The 19236-nt window shown below is 47.3% G+C and overlaps 7 protein-coding genes across 7 annotated transcripts; 5 read left to right on the top strand and 2 right to left on the bottom strand.

Moving 5' to 3' along the window:
• Nucleotides 1-1712: 1712 nt before the first annotated feature.
• On the top strand, nt 1713-4840 carry BKA55DRAFT_555154 (heterokaryon incompatibility protein-domain-containing protein). Its single transcript, XM_046191624.1, has one exon. The coding sequence runs from the start codon at nt 2148-2150 to the stop codon at nt 4473-4475; it is 2328 nt and encodes a 775-aa protein (XP_046055118.1). The 5' UTR covers nt 1713-2147; the 3' UTR covers nt 4476-4840.
• BKA55DRAFT_173585 (uncharacterized protein) lies at nt 4509-4968 on the bottom strand. The gene has a single exon (XM_046185015.1). It carries the CDS (start codon nt 4860-4862, stop codon nt 4542-4544), a length of 321 nt encoding a protein of 106 aa, XP_046055117.1. The 5' UTR covers nt 4863-4968; the 3' UTR covers nt 4509-4541.
• Nucleotides 4839-5645, bottom strand: BKA55DRAFT_555152 (uncharacterized protein). Its single transcript, XM_046191623.1, has 2 exons — nt 5225-5645; nt 4839-5180 (listed from the first exon to the last, which is right to left on the bottom strand). Exons 1-2 carry the CDS (start codon nt 5423-5425, stop codon nt 5022-5024), a joined length of 360 nt encoding a protein of 119 aa, XP_046055116.1. The 5' UTR covers nt 5426-5645; the 3' UTR covers nt 4839-5021.
• A 1625-nt stretch (nt 5646-7270) lies between these two features.
• Nucleotides 7271-9690, top strand: BKA55DRAFT_500218 (uncharacterized protein; the record flags this gene model as incomplete). The annotated part of the gene is made up of 2 exons (XM_046186734.1): nt 7271-7813; nt 7864-9690. The coding sequence occupies 2 exons, from the start codon at nt 7271-7273 to the stop codon at nt 9688-9690; spliced, it is 2370 nt and encodes a 789-aa protein (XP_046055115.1).
• A 1189-nt stretch (nt 9691-10879) lies between these two features.
• On the top strand, nt 10880-11217 carry BKA55DRAFT_684564 (uncharacterized protein; the record flags this gene model as incomplete). The annotated part of the gene is made up of 2 exons (XM_046198659.1): nt 10880-11115; nt 11163-11217. 2 exons carry the CDS (start codon nt 10880-10882, stop codon nt 11215-11217), a joined length of 291 nt encoding a protein of 96 aa, XP_046055114.1.
• Nucleotides 11218-11298: 81 nt separating this feature from the next.
• On the top strand, nt 11299-12101 carry BKA55DRAFT_534077 (uncharacterized protein; the record flags this gene model as incomplete). The annotated part of the gene is made up of 2 exons (XM_046189550.1): nt 11299-11727; nt 11787-12101. 2 exons carry the CDS (start codon nt 11299-11301, stop codon nt 12099-12101), a joined length of 744 nt encoding a protein of 247 aa, XP_046055113.1.
• Nucleotides 12102-16461: 4360 nt separating this feature from the next.
• BKA55DRAFT_534076 (uncharacterized protein) lies at nt 16462-18689 on the top strand (the record flags this gene model as incomplete). Its single annotated transcript, XM_046189549.1, has 2 exons — nt 16462-17473; nt 17551-18689. The coding sequence occupies 2 exons, from the start codon at nt 16462-16464 to the stop codon at nt 18687-18689; spliced, it is 2151 nt and encodes a 716-aa protein (XP_046055112.1).
• Nucleotides 18690-19236: the final 547 nt, after the last annotated feature.

Here is a 19236-nt window from a genome sequence, read left to right as displayed (position 1 = left end):
AAAGTAGTCTTCGTTTCGACCTATTAACTATGATACAGTTAGATAGGACTATTTCCTTGATATCTACATTGTTATGATGTGATCTGTCTATACCAATTCAGTTTCATACACGATCTGAAACCTGAACGAACTCGGATACAAGGAATGAATGATACCTCAGAATGCCTGAAATCTTTGTCTGGTTCTCCCAGAGCAAAGTCACGCGGCCAGTTGTAGTTCGGGAATCTGTACCCATACCTTACACTACCCTGTACCAAAATGTTGCTTAATGCCAAGGGTCCTCTTCGCTATGACGTCGGGTCGCACGGACTTGGGGCTGAATTGACAGCTGTACCGCTGAACGTCAGTAGATCACAATAATATGAATAATCGAGTGTCAGATCAAAGACAATGCACGGGATACAGAACAAGAATTCTTGTTCAATCAGGAGTGCATGCTCTATGTTATGAGAAGAAACGCTAGTAAGGTGGATGTCTCGGAAGCACAAGCTCCACGTGGAATCGGCCGAGATGGTTGCACCAGACACACGTTAGCGTTTTACGGAACTGAAAGACTAAAAGAGATGAATAATCTGGATTATTACAAACATCAAAAGAGCATTATTTCATGCTGTGATGTGGACAAGTCAGGACTTGATCCAATGTCTTGTAAACGAGGGTTTTTATATGAACGATTCGAAAGAGCTCGCATGCCAAGTTGACGGAAAAAAGGAAAAAATCCATGCATTGAAATGCAGCCCAAGACCAAAGAACCCCTGCCCCTGCATCGTCATTCCTAATCCAGAAGCCCGGACGACATGTGGGTGCTCCATTTTTATTCCCGGCATTGGCTAAATTGTGAGTTCTTTCAGGGTCTTTTAGAGGGTAAGTTACTATAACAAGGCAAACACAGTTACATATTGCCTTTGTTTAGAGTAATTGAATAAGGCAGACAGAAGCATTTCCAGCGATAGATGGAACAGAAGGGGCTACACTAAGGCAGTTTACTAATGATCTTGTTGTGACTATCTATCAGAGATAACTTTAAGAAGAAGAAGAAGATTTGCGGCGTGATCAATGGACCCGACATCCATCAGAGCCCAGACTTGGCTAGCTTTAATGGGCTTCCGCCGTAACTAATCTTAAGGGTCCATTCAAGCTTTGCTCTTTGCTGGACCAAGCCTAGCCAAGCCAAGGTGCTTCTCCAACTAGCTGAATGGCGCTTGGATGGCGTTTTGGCAGAAGAAGACGATAGATACAACATCCAGTATCCAATGGGATCCGAAGGAAATTTACCAAATATCAACGAAGAGGCCACTGTTGCAAAGAAACACTCTCCATCCATTGTTCCGGATAAGATATGATCTGCTATTATTCTTACCGATTTTTCAGGCTCTAGACTTAGACGTATGCATTTGTATATATCGACGTATGATAGACCGATGTCTGTCTGATCTTAGGTTATGATTGGTAAGGTCATAAGAGCTTCCTCAAATCGAAGTCTGGCCTTGGAAGAGACACTAGGAGCGTGTAGCATTCGAGAATGATACGATACTACTATGGCAGGTAAAGTAGGGATGAATGTAGTAACGGAAACGTTACTCTGTATAACTTCACACATTGAATGCGGACGTATCCAGTTGCTTCTGTCATTAATAAGGTAATTACTATATTTATTATTATAATTGGCTCGTTTCTGGATTGCTACCTCGGTGCCTTCGGTCATGCCAAGCATGAGCACACCACCTCCTCCCCATTAGAGGAATTGCCTATTCCATAGACTATCCCTTCTCGTTTCTCTGCTACACTACAACCACAGCGCCCTCAGTTCCCCTAAAAGATTCATTTTGACAATCGATTCGACTACCATGAGTTGGAGCTGAAAAGGGGAAGCAAGATCGATATACCCAGTGGGCGTCTATCTTCCTTCCCTCTCCTTTCTTTAATCCCCGCTGCTCGACCCCTTTCGGCGACGCCGTCACTTTTAGCCCCGCGTGTGCATTTGCACTAAAGTACCGAAATCAAATCAACTAAACCACCAAACGCTCGCTGAAATTCCGTATACTTTGCGACTATCATCGCCATTACTACATCTTCGCATGTCGCAAACCGCCATTACTGTCGCGTCAACCCACGCAACGTAAGCTCGCAAACGATCCGATAGCCCAATGAGCCAGAATGGCGCGGCGGCAGCCAAACCCTCCGCGGGTCAAAATACAGCTGCTCGTGTTGGGATGAAGAAGATATCGAGGCTCTTTGCCTTCACACGACTTGGGCGCGGTCGCCCAGAGAGCGCCAATGGACACCACCAGACCGAAGATTCTGCGTCTACACGAGAGAGCTCCCCCGATGTTCACCAACTTACATCACGACGTCGCCGTGGGGCAGGGCCAGAGCATAGGAAACCTGCAAGAAATGGTCTTAGTCGCCTTATCGCCGATGAAGAGAATCAGCCCTGTGCCATTTGTGCGACAATCGATTTTCCGTCACTGCTCAATTGGCGCCCAGGACAGCCGCGACCTTGGATCCCGCTGGCTCACACCCTCGCCGAGCTATCAGCTTGCCCATATTGCATTTTCTTTCAAGCCCTAGTAGGCGCTGAGCCGGACATGACACGCAAGTTCACACCCTATCTGCGCATTCGCCAGGCATTTGAGCGCCTCGGAGTCGGAGAGAAACATGAACTTGGAGGCGCTGTTCTATTTGAGGTTACAACCAAGAGCAAGGTGCTGCCGTGGGGTTATATCGTGCGAATCGTGGAAAGGGATGATGATATGGCTGGGTATAACGAGACTACACCTGTGATCCGAGGCCGTGTGATACCCCCCAAGCTTGACATTGCGTTGCCTCGGACCTGGCTGGACTTTTGTAGGTCCAACCATTCTCATACGAAATGCGCTTCGTCTGGGCCACCGATCCGAGGTCTTAAGCTTGTGGACTGCGAGGACAACCAGGTGGTGTTTGTGGACGACCTCAACGTGGAGGCACTCGAGTATGTCACACTGAGCTATGTGCGAGGCAGTCCGACCGACGAGGAATGGGATCACAACGGCTTGCCCGAGGTGCTACCTCCGCTGCTTACCGACGCAATAGCTGTGACCAAGTCTCTTGGTTTTCGCTATCTCTGGATTGATCGTTTTTGCTTCCCTCAATATAACGCTCACGAACGCCGACGACAATTGGATAAAATGGGAGAGATTTATGCTCGCTCTGCATTAACCATTATTGTCGCAGCTGGCCAAGGCGTGCAAGACGGCATTCCCGGTATCAGTCTGGCGCGTGAAGAGCAACTATCACTGCAGACCGAGGCTGGATGTTTCACCACATCACTTACGAGACCTGATGTTGAAGTGGCCAACTCTAAGTGGGCATCCCGTGGCTGGACATATCAGGAAGGACTCCTATCACGTCGTCGCCTGGTCTTTACTCCATCGCAAATCTACTTTCAGTGCCAAACCTTCCACTGCCACGAATCCATCTCTTTCCCTCTACAGACAAAACCCGCCCTTAACCTCGGTCGCGTATTTCCCGATAACGGCGCTGGCGGCCGTCCAGGCGATTATAGGAATATTGTCAGCGGCTACGTTAGTCGTGAATTTTCATTCCCAGAAGACCGTCTGGACGCTTTCAGGGGTATACTGGACAAGTATGCCCAGATGGATAATGCTCTGGAAACTGTTCTTGGGCTCCCTCTCTTCCATGAAAAGGACTTTAAAAGCATGCCTAGTCCTACGCGAACTGATCGGCTAGCTGTCGGTCTTGGCTGGCTGTACGACCCCCCAGGCAATGTCGATATATCGACACACCCCTTGCAGCTTCAGGGCCCATTCCCTTCATGGAGCTGGCTCGGCTGGAAGCTCCGCCCCGAGTACACTGGACATGGGCCAAATCTGAGCTTTTACCAAGTTGGCGAGGAAGCTCCTGTTGTCGACAACATTTCAGCAGTTCCCAATATGACTATTTCTATCGGCTTTAAGGACGATAAGACCCTCTGCTGGGAAACAGAGGGCGATGAAATTGCCGCTCGCTCAACACCAATCACCTTTCTCCGCCTCACTACATATTGTTTCGAAATCCGCCTTACAGTGCCTTCTCCTGCTACATCCTCCGCTTCCACCTCTTCAAGCGCAGCAACAATCACACTCACGTCGCCCGACCTCCTCGACGCCTTTCATTCTTCTATCGCAGCTTTACTTCTCCGTGCAGCGCAATCGTCCCCCGAGTCCCCTTCAGAACTCCCGCCCGGCGAGCATGAGCTTATCGGCGCTTTCATTTCCGGCCGCGATTGGAAAGTCGACGAGTCTTACGATTCTGCCAGCGTTCTCATCTGCGGCCGGCGCAACTGGAATGCTGAGGATGTTCTGGTTCGTCTTGGCATACTCGAGCTTGGTGCTGGTGGCTTGCTTGGTGTGGACGAGGATACAGCTGTTGTGAAAGGGGCGATGAACAACGAGAGGAGGCTAGATGTGCAGCTGAGAGAGCTCGATATCTATTGATAATCGCCTTTTATGCGTGCATACATCTGCATGCTATAACCCCCATTTTCATGACATTCTTAATTTCTATATGTCATCATCTGGGTTACATGTTCGGCCATAAAAGATGATATAGATAACCCTATACGTAATAAATGCCTGGATAGATCCGGAAGTGTACAAAAGATGGATAAGTATTGCATGGATGGCTAAACGGTTGGTACGGTGTTCGTCGGATGTCTTGTCTAGATACCATCTCATATGTATACGGAATACCATAGTGTAGAATATTACGATTAATATCTGGAAAGTAAAATCACACGAGAACGAGGCACATCGTAACTGGCTTAAGCCAATTAATGGACGAGTTATATACATAAGTTGGGCAAAGTGTGTAGAGTTGGCCATTTCTCAATAGCTAATATCTTCTTTCAGCAATTGCGGCCAGTATCTCTCTATCTGCGAGCACGGTGCAGATTTAATGAGGAATCTCAAATTAAGAGCGATCAAGTAGCTCCAACCGGCCGCGGCGAATCAACCTTTCTTTATATTCCATATCCCTCAACGTTAAATCTCTTTGTCCTTCGAGTCCTTTCTCTCTGTGCTTTTCTTCCCGATGTTCATCGACTTGTCTTTCTCGGCCTTGATGCTGGCTTCCTCTCCAGAGATTGTGATCTTGGCATGGTCTTCGTGAATTGCCTTTCGGTCATGGGGATGGTCCTGGATCTTGTAAAGTGAGTTTTGCACGGTGCAATAGTTATTGAGCGTACCTCTTGCTTTGGTTTGCCGAAGCATTCAGTAGGCCGATCCTTGAGGGGTTCAGTGGGCTTATGGGTGCGCTCAGAGACCAGACTCTGGTTATACTCTGCAAGTTCTCTCTCGAAGTCTCTTTTGGCCTCTTGAAAAAGCTCTTCCTGGTTTTTGTAACCTAGAGCTCTGAGGGTTCTGTTTATCTTACGCATGGAAGGCATCTTGGCGGGACGTGAAGTTTAAATCCAGGGGAACGAGTTGCAACTGAATTTGGCGACGGATATGAGATCGAGAAGGTGAGAATGTTTAGTTTAAAGGAGAAACCTGGTGTTTATACAGGTAGTTATACAGCTAAGCCAAGTGAATTACGGCCAGTATTGAGCAGTGATTCACCCAGAGGTAGCCCGTCGCTTGTAGCCTGCCCTGGAGCCTGGGGGCCTGAATTTACTATAAGTCTACCTTACCTTAGGGAAGTAAATTTCGGTATAAAAATCTTCTTGTTCTACTGTTCATCTTTTGTGATCCTCTATTGTCTCAGTCTCTTAGAGGAAACCCCCTTATCCGAAGGCGTGCTAACTGTCGAACATCCAGTATCACTTATTCATCTTTGATACGTTATACAAAACCCTCACTTGGATAACTGTGTATCTTGCATCTTGAATCTTGTAATAGATTCAGTGCCACTCATTCCGTCGCAATATTTCGCAGCGTCGCCTACGATTGTGTCATGCATTTCCAACATCGTCCCCGGATCCTAAACACCGACTTCGTACAACTATATGGAGCGAAATTATGATATTTTAGTGAATTAGGGGCCAAATTAGGGATATTCATCTCACGAAATCGAATGGTCTCACACTTTGTGGTCATTCAGGTGGGCATGGGGCTTCACTGTGCCAGATGGTGTCCCTCCCACCAATCTTGCCAAGATATGCCTATCCTACAAGATGAACAATACATAGTTCTGACTGTCATGTCCCAATTAGTTCCACGCTTAAGGTGTGGCAAGGATGAAGGACACAAGTACTCAAATGAGTCGACCGTTTTCCTGCTCGTCGTGTTTCTTCCATAGTTCACAGGACTACCTAGGCATGAGGGCGGATAACGTTCAGATGGCGAGGACCACATTTAGATGTGCTTCCTGTGATGTTCAAAGATAAATATGCTGGAGAGAATATATAGATAAAATACCATGAGCCTGAGAACAATATATGCAACTCGTCTGCAAGACCTTCCAAATGTTGATACAGCTACATCAAGGACTCCATGTGTACTGTGAACAACAACGTGAGTGAACGATCTATCTATAGTACCTTAGATAGCCCTCACTTGCATTGCGAAGGAGAACGCATTAAGTGTATAGAGTTAAGCAGATTTATAGCACTTTGAATTCGAAAGGATACCTCAGAAGTTTATATATAATAGTAAAATTTATAATAAAAATTTTATAGTGTCCTAATTATACCAAATCTATTACCTTAAAACATTATTCTTATTAATAGAGTATTAAAACGTTAAAATATTATAGCTTTATAAGATAACATAACTATGATATTATTGCGAGGCTCTATCCTAGGGCCCCCCACCTTTTACTCGCAACCTTGAGAGTATTTCGTGAGGCATCCCACCTGCTGACCAGAACTAGAAACTAACAACACCAACCTGACTGGGCTGGGCTGGGCTGGGCTGCAATCACTTGAAAGTTGGTGCATCGCTGTCGATCTTGGCACCGTCGACATCATCTGTGTTTCAGAATTCCACGTTTATGGATGGACCAGTCACACAGCCTGAGGCAAATCTGATCAATTCGTTGTACGTTGTACATGAGGCACAGCCTCTTCAAGACCCAACGCCTAAATAACTACCCCACACTTGTCACTATCCTCAACGTCTTGTCACCTTATACAACAACACTGATTCACCAATGTTGCCAAGTTCAGCCGACAAGCCACTGAAGAATCAAATGAGTAAATCAGAGACAGAGAAGCTGTAACGTTTGAGATTGATTCAAACTCCTGCCATTTTTTCTATCATTCGCTCCACGTCATCTCTCATCAATAAATATCATGGACCCCTCATCACCGCCGCCGCCAGCCTACTCAGAAAAGCCTCCAATACCTCCCCGAAAGCCAGTCAACTCCTCAACCTCAGCTATTTACGAAACACCACCCTCAGCTGCGTCTTCTTCAACATCAACTCCTGGACCATACATGCATACTCTTTCTTCTGGACCATGGCTTGGCCCAGATCCACGATCTTCGTCTACACAGTCTCTTCTACCCGACACTTCTCGAGATAACCAGGCTGCATCCCCTGCTGATTACTCAGGTCGGCGCAAGCTTCTGATCATCTACATTCATGGATTCTTAGGAAACGACCAGTCTTTTCGATCGTTTCCTGCCCATGTTCATGCTCTTCTGGCCAACCTCCTCGCCGACTCTCATGTCATTCATTCTAAGATTTATCCGCGCTACAAGACTTATCGCTCAGTAGGCGTCGCACGAGATAACTTCAGCGAATGGCTTCTTCCCCATGAGTCACCAAACACTGATGTTGTTCTTGTTGGGCATTCGATGGGAGGTATCCTGGCCGCCGATGTTGTACTTATGGTATGTCGACTCATTCTGCTGTACATGAATATTGCTAAACTCGACGACAGCCCAACCCAAGCCCATATGGTTTATATCCGTTCAAGCACCGAATTATAGGACATGTATCTCTGGATTGTCCATTCATTGGCCTTCATCCGGGTATCGTTGTGTCTGGTATATCTAGTTTATTCAAACCCGCACCTACACCACCACAAGATAACAACCAGAAAACCCTCAGTGGCACAGCTCCTAATAGTCCTGAGGCGTCAATCTCTGGTGACCCAAGTGTCTCATCACTATATCTTACCAACTCTCAAAGCACTGATCCCGGATCATCCACAAGTCTTCCTTCAATTGCATCCTCATCTCAGCCGCAACGCGATCCTTTCTCTAACCAGCCGTACTTCAACCAACCTTTCTTCAACGACTCGGGCTTGCAAGAACGCCCCTTTGTACAACGTATGTTTCACTTCGCCAACAAGTATCGTTCCGAGGGATTGATACAGGCTGCCGCTAAACACATATTCTCCTACCTGGAGTTTGGCAGCTGCCTTGCTGACCCGGCAGGACTTGAATCCCGGTATCGCAAGATACGTGCCCTGGAAGATATTGATGATCTTCAAATAGGAGAGATGAACCAGGGCTCAAATCGGAATTTGGCAAGAGTACGCTTCGTCAACTACTACACACTGTGCACGGGGCGCCCAAAATCACCTAAGGCAAGCCCCGATGTTAGTAGCCCCCAGCTTAGTGCGGCCAACACAACTTCTCCCGAGACGAGATATACCCAATCGAACAGTTCAGCATCTTCGTCTTCTGTGGAATTGGACTTTTCATCAAATAAAATCAACGTCGAGGAACAGAGCCAACCGCATACCCGACAGGAGAGTCCTTTGCCTATCATCACCTTAGAGCATCGTGATACCCTGGGAAACTCCAAGGATCACAAAACTTTGCTAGATTCAGATGTAAAAACTCCACGGTCTCGAGCATCGGATACTACAATAAAAGACAGTTCAGTCGATGAATATGAAACTTTGGCCTCTGACATCAGCCGGTTCTCCATGCACAGCATTGATCCCACGCCAATTGACGAGGACTCTCCAGCTCATCCTCTGCCGGATACTGCTACCGACACCTTCCAGGACGAAGCGCCTATTGACACCAAGGAAACGAACAATTCAGTACCAGGAAAGGAAGACACGGATCTGCCTCCTCTCCCTGATCCCCCAACAACCCCTGATATGCCCGACCCCAGTATGTATACGGAAAAAGATGAGCGCAAGCAAGTCGAACGTGAGGCCAAGCGTATTAGACGTGCCCACGAGAACGCCCTGAAAGACCATGCCAAGGCAGTACGGGAGCGTGAGAAACTCATCGAAAAGCGTCAGAAGCGTTCCCACAAGGAGGCAGAGAAAGCCCTGAAAGAGGCTGCTCGACAGGAAAAGGAAGCTCTCAAGGAATCGCAACGGAAAGATAAAGAATTGCAAAAAGAACAGCAACGCCTTATCAAGGAAGCTTCTGAGCACGAAAACGAGGCTCAGAAGGTGCAAGAACATGAAGACACCCAGCGGACCAAAAATCTTGAAAACCAATACGAACCTGAAGCCGAAGCCGAAGCCATCACCGAGGCTCGTGGCCTTAAGTCATCAAAACCCCGGAAACTCCGAAAATTCTGCAATCTGCCTACAAAGGGTGGCAGAATAGATGATCCAACATGGGTCGACATCTACATGGCAGACGTGGACGAAGTCGGCGCACACTGTGGTCTTTTCTTCGCGGGGCAACATTACGAGAAGCTCGTTGGAGATGTTGGCAACCGAATCATGGGGTGGGTGCAAGATGACATGACCAAAAGGACAATTCAAGACATGGAAACGGGAACATTTAAGTGATCAAGTTTTGAATGCATGCTGTGAGTATAGTCAGGATAATACAGATACCCAGATGTGCGAGTGGCACCGATATCCAAGCCTTGGGGAGACCAATAACAAAATGGAGACCTTTCAGGAAGCTAAGCATACTTAGTCAAAAACTTCAGAAGTTGAATCAAGCAGCCCAAGTATTTCTGTCATTCATAACTGAGGTCTCCCATTCTCTTACCCCCCTACCTAGTAGTCAAACTTCATGATCAATGTCTGTTTGACTTCGTCAGATTGTATGATCGTTCCCTTGGAAAGACGGTCCCAGTGCGACTATGTCACAGAAAGCTACCGTGAAAGTCGAATCTTGAATTGCTCGCTTTACATGTATGAACCTAGTCGCCTCTGTTGGCTGTCTTTCGGCATGATAAAAAGTCCTCTGGTTGGGGTTCCAGGGCCAAAGTGCGATCAGAAGCTACACTAGTTGCATTTTGATCAGAGCCTGTCGTATCAGTCATGAATTTCTTTCAGTTTGCTCTTTGAGCGACTATCCTTTGCGTCTAGTTGCTTCGTAAGGGATGATATCGCCCCGGGTCGATGGCCGATGGCCGAAGAATCGAGTTTGATAGGTGTTGAAAGGCCGAAGAAGAGAACTACCTGACAAAGAGTTAGAGAATAACTGGAGTATATGGGATCCTAAATGCCTAAGTTTAGGGTCATATGTGCTCCCTAAATCTGAAAACCTTCGGCACACTATTTGTTCTTACAATGAGCATAGGAAATAGGCGAGCAATGACATTTGAAAAGGCCACTTACTTCCTCAGTGACTCATGGCCTCTCGCATCTATAAATATACGCTTTCCCTTCGACACCTGACCTGATCCTCTCTCATCCATCTTCAACCTACACCTCCGAATGCCTCCAGCCACGGATCCTTGTCTTCGAAGTGCCAAGCGGGTATCTTAAATATTCTATATACAGTATATGTTTTCAACTGTATTCAATTTGAGGAGGCGTTCTTTATATCAACCTGATTCCTGAAAAACAACCCTGCGTTGAACATCTCTAAATGCTATCATAGACCTCAAGGTGACTTCATTCAGCATCTTATGGTGGTAGAAACTGCTAACTGTGTATTTTTTTTTATCAGACATTCTCTTTACATATTGGGCTCCTGACCACTTCTCGCTCTGCTGAAACGACCTCTTCAACAACCTGCGCGATGTCGACGCCAATCATCCAAAAGATTCCCAATGAGACTGTTCAACGCATCGCATCATTCCTGAGCTCCCGCGATATTAAGAATCTGGTTCGAGGTTGCCCCTTTCTTCATCCCCCGCTGTATCGCCAGACGTGGCCTACTGTTTTTATTCATGGCATTGAAAATCGACTACTCTGCGAGTTGAGAAAGCTCCTTTCAAAAGCTGTGGATGAGTCCAGCCCTCTCAAGTTCATCAAGTTCGTCTTATCGACTTCGTGATACATTCATATTAATGAAAGCACAGGAAAGCGACGATCCTCGTCACCGAAGAGCATCCCAGGTCAAGTGGATATGATTAGGAGACAATCAACTTTTCAGGGACACTCGCCTCATCGGAGGAAAAAGCATTGCAGAGCACGATAGTGGATGTAATACATGCCATGTCGTCTCTCAACTCTTTGTCTCTCGATATGATGGGGATGAAGGCAGAGCAACAATTCAAAATGAGACATCGCCTAATCGACGGCCCTACACTCAAACTTGAACATCTATGCATCAGAGCAGATGAGACCATATGGTTTGCAGCACTCAATAAATGCTCGTCAACTCATCTCAAGTCGTTGGACGTTGGCAGAGTTTCATTCGAGCAATGGCTCGCTTGCCAGCATGTGGAGTTCCAACGTGTTGAAAGTCTTCGACTTTTCATGGACGACACAGACAGCACTCGTGAAAGGCCAAGTCTGTCAATGAATTTCCGGACGGTATTTGTAGCCAGGAGCAGCTTCAGAAATCTGAAGACCTTGATTCTTTGTGAGGGTCCAAGCAAATTGGCCAGAAAGATTGACACTCTGCAGCAAAGACGTCGATTTGTATGTCTTCCTCTGGACATTTTATGGCGCAATGAACTTACTGACTTTTTACCAAACAGTATGAAAACGTAAGAAGTCTTGCGCGGGAGCTTCGAGAGTCATTCCCAGAACTGGAACGATTTTCCTGCAATTTCTGGTCTGGACGTCTCGGAAACATCATGGATGAAACGGGAATGACAGGACGGCATGATTGGGGACGGTTTTACAACGTGCTGGTCAACCTTGTCGCGAATGAACATCCTAGACTGCGAGAGATGTGCATCCTGGTAGAGAAGCCTCACTTCTACCAGTGGGAGCGGATCAGAAACACTACTGTCCGGCGAAATCATCAAGGTTTCAACCTCCACGTCTTCCCATTCGGACTTGGCGATTGATTTCTCAGATTTGCGACGGATGTTCAGTAAGGATGAGCGCTATCAATAGATCTGGCCTATATATTGGCGATAGCTCAAGCTCGCCCATATAGTCAATCAAAAGAATCTAATAAAGGATCTTGCTATAGTGGTAATCAACTGGAGCATGCTGATATTAATTTCATATGTGTATCTATGAAAGAGCGATATTAGTCAAACCATAGCAATCCAAGTCACCCTTGTAATCTGAAAGCTTATGTAACTCGAACTTTGCCCTCGCTAATAGATGGATATGACAATGTTTCCTTGATATTCATATGATCAAATCCGAGACCATTCTGACCCGCGTAGATGGGCCCAGCCGCAAGGCATACCCCTCCAGAGAATAAGACAACTTCTAACCTGAACCGAAGATAATAATATTAACTTATCTAAAGGCCTACTAGGTTTATATTAAATTAACCTAAATTTACCTATATCTTTTTATTACTTAGAATAGAGGTCTTAAGTTTTCTTGCCTCCTCTAGCCCCTCTAGATATGCAGTATTTAAATCCTGAAAAACGAAATGTAGTACACTTTTTTTGGCCAAGTTCAACATGTATATATTATTCTGACACACCCTTCCTCAGAGGTCGGGATCACGAATGACTGAATAATCTAGGTGGACTGTTTGTTACTATGATAAATGGTCCCCAAAGAACGAGCCACGTCAAAGTAAGGTTAAGCTTACACCGTTTATTCCGAACATTTTCTCAACTTTGTGTACGTTAGACAATTAGTGTGGTTCGGGCCAACAAAGCCATTGACACAATTTGAAAGACCCCGTTCCCACCGATAATGGATTCAGTTCCAAGCATACAAATGGACTTCTCCATAAACCTGGGCCCAAATCATTCGCCACATTCCTCGTTCCTAGCCTAAAGACATCTCAAAAGGGACAATGCGGAATGTGGGAGCGAGAGCGCATGGTCGTCATCTGTATCTGCGACAACCAAGCACCGACGAATATGAGATGAAGTTAGCAAATGGCTTCGAAAGTCTGTAACGAAAAGCTTGTGCTTTAGTTGTATAACAGTGAGCATCACGACCTTGTCGTAGTCTGAGAGACGATCATCACACAAAATTAACCTAGAGCTGCGGTAATCTCTGTGTTACTCCTGCATCAGGGGAGGTTGAGGCGACTTGAAAGAGAAGACAGGCATGATCAAAGAACAAGAGATCCACTGTCGCAGGCGAGCCCAGGCTCAGGTCATCACGGGCCAGGGCCCCATATCTATACGGGCCAGGCCTTTGGTGTACGTAGTGGAAGGATATTTTTGGAAATGGATATTTTCGAGTCTCAGAGATTGGAATGTCACTGGGCAGAAATGTTTCTAGTGATAGTACCTAGTCAAAAAAAGGAACAAGAAGGAAGGAGGAAGGAGGCAGAGAAAAGAAGAGAGTGCAGAATATACGAAGGCTTGATATAACATTGAGGAGAATAAACATTTCTAATGCGTGGGACCCGAAACTTGATGTCGATCTTTTCCATCCTTTACATCAGATTGGTTGATTAACTTGCAGCTCGGAATATTTGATGATCACTTAGCTGACAACGGATACAAATACTAAGTCACTGACAGCTGTTGACGAGAATGATTAACCACCCGGGCCTCCTTTTCGCAACCTCCCACTTATAAAAAGGGCACACATAATAAATACATCGGTTACGAGGCCATAGCAGTCACTGTCCGTCAATAAATGCCAAGCTTTAAATCGAATCTCACCTGTTAGCCCCGATTCGTCAGGTCTGCCGTGACACATGCGTGCTCAGCGACCCCGGTTTAATTTCCCCGATTGCGTTGCTTCTTCCGTTGCTTGAATGAAAACCGTACTCCGGACCACACCCACCCATGCTGGGCCACCGTTTTCTCCTACCAAAACCCACCACTTTGGTCTTAGCAACACCTAAAGAATAGCTTAAGATAATAGTACAGTACGTAAGACTATTCAGCCGAGAACATGGATTCATTCATGCGTCTCGGTGAGTTTGACTATTGAATGAGATGGCGTTGGACGACTCCTGTTGCTACGGGTTAAAGGGGTCGTTGTTATTATTATTATCAGCAACTCAGCATTGTCCTTGGGTTCGCAGTCACAAAAGCAAAGAGAATGGATACCTAGATTCTGGCAAGGGGAGGTAAGAAAACTTAAGGTACTTGTCGTAAGTGATAAAAATAACCGATCTAAAGGCCTCCTAAGTTTATACTAAATTTACCTAAATCTTTTTATCACTTAGGATAGAGGTCCTAAGTTTTCTGGCTCCCCGAGGTTTGGGTCAGGGTCCAGTACTGTACACTGTACACATCAGACCCTGGTTTCTAAGCGCAGTTGTGGCTCCTGCGGGTTGAATGTTTCTTGTTAGCTGATTGCTTTGCTTCGTGTTAGGGGTTATTGTTAAACGTGACCTTGACGAGTATACCAGATCTGGCCCAACGTTATGCCGCACCATGGTTCAAGTTCTGTACAATGTGGGCGCTGTAGTTGAACAGTCCATCCGCAAGATGTTGTTGGTTGAGCATCAATTCTGGATTACACCAACCAGAGCACGACTCAAACGTGGTATGCCCCCTGCGGCTCGAAATACCTCCGAATCATGTTTCTTGTCGTATTTCGTGGGCACTGGCTAATAAAGTGATGGCCCTACTGATCTCACCCATGTCGTTATGTCGTACGGCTGCTCCACGTTGATTGGCCTGTATCTTTGAAGCGAGATTATCCCCATCTCGGGCCTCTTGTCCATGACCGTTAGCTCATTCATAACCGCGCATCGTCCAGTTTAACATAGGCATGATCACCGAATATAGACAGGGGAGAGGCACGCAATTCATGAGGAACAGAGAGGGAAAAGGGAAAGACTGAGAGAAGAATAGGAATAGCTCCAGGTACCAGTACCACAGACTAAGTAGGGACCCCCGTAGATCCATGCACCACACACACGCACAACCTTGAGGAACGCTCTGAGAAGGTCACCATCAACAGTACCCTAGGGAAAGGTCGTGTTTGGCTTTGTGTTCTCGGCCTGTTCCTGTTTCTTTGTCCCGCATCACATCAATTTTGGTATAGGCGCCTCCCGCCGTGTCTTGTCTTGTCTTGTCTCTCTTGTTTCCCGTCCCTCTTTTTGCCTCTGCTTGGGCTTCTCTCCTTGCTCTTGCTACCGTTTGTCACCGACCGTAATACTCTCTTTTTTCCTCTATCGTCTTCACTAGTCACTCTCTTTGTTCTCTCTTCTTGAACGGCGTCGCTCTTTTTGTACCATTCCTTCTGAGACGAATCTGGACGACCAAGAATTATACGACGTTGACGACGACGACCCAACTAGCGTTCCTGTTTGTGTTTGTCGCCATACAATTGTCGATAATAGTAATTGGATACTGGGATTGAAACGAAAGGAAGATCAACACCGAATAAATCAGGAGGATCATTATCGTTTGTGCACTCACTGCATACGCCAAAAAAAAAAAAAAACCAACAAACAGGAACAAAGCAAGAGCAGATATCACAGCCAGCACTCACCACGCAATACAACAATCACCAATCACGATAGCCCTGTCGCTCGTTAATTCTTGGGCTTCTATCCATCAGAACAGCGCCGCCGGACGGGTTTCACGACCGAGGAATCAGCCATTTATTTGTTGTCGTATATCGATTGTGCGTCGTACCGACCTGGAAAGAAACCTCAAATCAAGGAGTCAAGGACCGAAAAGCGACGGACAAAGATTACATAGGGGCGGAATACCTCCTAGAATTCAACTTGGACCCGTCCTTTTGTCCCTACCCCAAATCACACCCACATCAGTCCAATTCTTTCTGTTGCTATTCCCCTTCGAGTCGAGTGCTTCAACGATCATGTGCTTTGTTGACGGCACCTGATACGATTTGCACTCTTTCCGATTCTAGAAGCAGCGCAAGGGAAACCAGCCTCTCTAGGGAAACTGACACTTATGCAAAGAAAAAAAAAGCAGAAACACTTCTTTCTCGAAGCACACACTAGCGAATACGATCACCGCATTGTGTTCCGCATCGGGGCCAGATTCGTCTCTTCTTGTCCCCCCTTCAGCTGAAGGAGCCACTTAAGTCAAAGTCGTGTTGTTATTTTAGGTATCCGCTTCTGAAACCGGCTGGTGCACGTCCCCTGCGTTAGTTGGCTGGGCTGGGCTGCAACGTTCACCTTTACGCAACACTACAGGGCCACATCCACTAAAAGTACAGCGAAGTGAAAGTTCCATTGGCATCCAATTGGCACCTCACCTTGATCGCAAGTACTGGAGTGTAATCAGGTTCATCGCCACGTTCTCAACGGGCCACGCCCGCGGCCGCGACGCATCCATATCCAATCCAATGACTTACTCATCCAGCGGGCCTTCACTCGCTCAGGCCCTGGATATGGGTAAGGAAAGCAACAATGGGAATATGGATACGGATGTCGATCCTTTGCCTTCAAACTTGGATCCTTCAAAATCATCTTCCCTTCCAACTTCGGATCTGTCCGTGCTGAGTGAATCTGACCCTGGTTCCATTCAACAATCTCGCTCTGCTTCGCACCCTCGCTTCTTGCGTTCCAGCGAACCTGAAAAGGACATCTCTCATAACCATCTTCACCACGCTCACCTCCAATTACATCAGCTCGAAACCGTTGATGACAGAACCGTCGACGAACCAGCCGAACAGAGCCATCTGCAGCTCCACAAGACCGGCCACCACTCCCACCACTCCCACCAGCGTCTGCACCGAAGCAAGTCGCCTGCCAACCTCCATCTTCGTGCTGCCCAGCCCAAGAACGTTCACGCCATCGCCAACGCCAATGCCCTAAAACCTCGCGCTGAGCAAGATCTCGTTACTCAAGTTGTTCAGACTGTGTCGGTTGTCCAGGTCGTCGATTCAGTCGGTTCGCCAATCGAAGTCCAAACTCATTACGCACCACCTGCTACCGTCGTCGTGGATTCTGCTTCAGGTATCACCGTCGCCGCCATTTCTGACCCGGAACCCAAAATCTCCGTGGCGGCCGCGGCGTCGGATCCGGCTGCGAGCTACAATGTTCCGTCACCTCCCTCCGCTCCCGCCGCGACCGCCGTGGAAACACCTGGTTTGACCGACCCATCGCCGTCTGCGCCTATCCCAGATGCGACCGTATCCGATCCAGTACTCGAGCCTGTTAATGACACGACGTTGCTACCCACCGTTGATCTACCATCCAACACGGTTCCTCCAACAAACGAGACTAATAGACCTGTGACGTCGACAGATCCTGATACTGCGAGTCACGAAACAACGTTTCCAACTGCTCCCACCACTGCCATTGACACAACAGCCTCGGATGTTAGTGGGTCGGAGACCGCACTCGTAACCACCGGTACGAATATTCGCCCCTCCTATTTATAGTTTGAGTTCATGACCAGGCCATGTGCTAACTGACATCGCTTGCTTCAGATGACCTAAGCGCGACAACAACCGACATCGCTACTTTAATAGAGACTACATCTGACTTCACCTCGGAAGCGACGCAAGATGTTTCCTCAGAAGTGACGTCTGATGCTCCTAAAGCTACGACCGATGTGACACAATCAGAGTCCAAACCTTCCACAACTACGATACCGACAACAACGAACACAGCTTCACGGACGCGAAGTTCTTCCACTGTCGTGGTGGTGTCTTCAACCTTCGTCACCTCTTCTATCAACCCTAGCGACACTTCGACATACAACTACTCTGACTCGGTATACTCAAGCATCTCGGCCGAGGAAACTTGGTCTTCTGGCTGGCGGGGAGACGAAGATAATGAAGGAGGAAGCGGTGCCGCAACAGCTGATAACCAACCACCAGCAGCGACGACCACTTCGAACTCCAACAACACCGATACGGGTACACTCTCGCCTCAACAGAAGCAAGTAATAGGTGGTGTTGTAGGCAGCATTGCCGGCGTGGCGTTCTTGGCGTTTTTCATCCTGTTTGCTCTCAGGTACAAGAAGAAGCATCCTGGAGGTGGCCTACTAGGTGGAAGTCAGTCTGGAACGCGGTCAATCGGTGACCCAACATCTGGTCCTGACGGCGGAAGTGACGTATCAATGGCTGAACGTGCTGGGGCATCTGCTGCCATCACTGCCGCGTTTGCGGGGCTGATGGGTAAAAAGCAACGACAAACCCCCGAACTGGAGCCTGCCAGTGAGAGAGGCTTCTACCGGGTTTCAGGAAAGAAGCTTCCTTCTGTTCTTCAGGTTGGTGGTGATGGTTATTCCGATCCTCGTACCGGACCCCCCTCCACCAGTCGGGCGAATCGAGAAAGTGTCATGAGTGGTAACTCCGACTACTGGAGAGGCTCTATGGCATTTGACCCGAGTGACCGGGATTCACCTCACCTTGCTCTTGGGTCACCGATGCGGCCAATAAGTGGTGTGCCTGTGATTCGGTCCGGCCCAGCTCGAACGCCTGTTACAGAGTCGAATCCTTTTACTGATCCGTCACGGCCAAGGCCGGATTCTGATGCCCTTGGAGGCTCAACGGGTGGTGGCTCCATTGCATCGCGTGATGGATCATTTGGGTCACCATCACGGTTCCAGGAGAGAATCTGATTATATCACCGTCCGCATTTGCGTATTGCTTTGATTATCCCCGATACCTGAGCGTTCTGTACATGTTGCTGCATCATGAACAATCTCACCATACATCTTTAGCCTCCACTGCTGCTACATGAACCAGCTGCAACCGCGAATTTGCGGTCATTACATACTATTTTCACTATAAACTTGGTCGCCGCCACTTGTACAGGTGGCGCACGAAGCATCTTGTTCGGCGTTTAACGGTGGTCGTCGTACCACTGCGGATCTCTTTGGAAGTACAAATCTGAAGATATGGGCATTAGAGGTGGAGTCACATGTATAAAGAGGAGGACTTTTTTTTTTCGTGCCACAAAACGGAGGAAGCTGGACTGATTCACTTGGAAAATATATACTATGCGACGCTTGATGGTCCATTCTTTTCTCGACTCTCATTAACGACATTTTTGCAACTATTTTGTTTTCTTCTTTCACTTCGCTTCCGACATTACGACCTCTACTGGGAAGGAGATATATCCCTGGATGGATGTGCAAGCTGTAGACAAGGGATTAGAGGAGGTTG

Source organism: Fusarium redolens (genome assembly GCF_020744475.1).
Source record: "Fusarium redolens strain MPI-CAGE-AT-0023 chromosome Unknown BKA55scaffold_2, whole genome shotgun sequence".
In the NCBI taxonomy this organism is placed as follows: domain Eukaryota; kingdom Fungi; phylum Ascomycota; class Sordariomycetes; order Hypocreales; family Nectriaceae; genus Fusarium; species Fusarium redolens.
This window is presented reverse-complemented; position numbering and strand designations above follow the sequence as displayed.

What these genes read in the sequence shown, in the direction of transcription:
- BKA55DRAFT_555154 (XM_046191624.1), top strand. Translation starts at nt 2,148, where the DNA reads ATGAGCCAGAATGGCGCGGCGGCAGCCAAACCCTCCGCGGGTCAAAAT.
- BKA55DRAFT_173585 (XM_046185015.1), bottom strand. Translation starts at nt 4,862, where the DNA reads ATGGCCAACTCTACACACTTTGCCCAACTTATGTATATAACTCGTCCA.
- BKA55DRAFT_555152 (XM_046191623.1), bottom strand. Translation starts at nt 5,425, where the DNA reads ATGCCTTCCATGCGTAAGATAAACAGAACCCTCAGAGCTCTAGGTTAC. An exon ending in TCGGCAAACCAAAGCAAGAG is followed by an intron (nt 5,181 to 5,224) that starts GTACGCTCAATA and finishes TCACTTTACAAG; the next exon opens with ATCCAGGACCATCCCCATGA.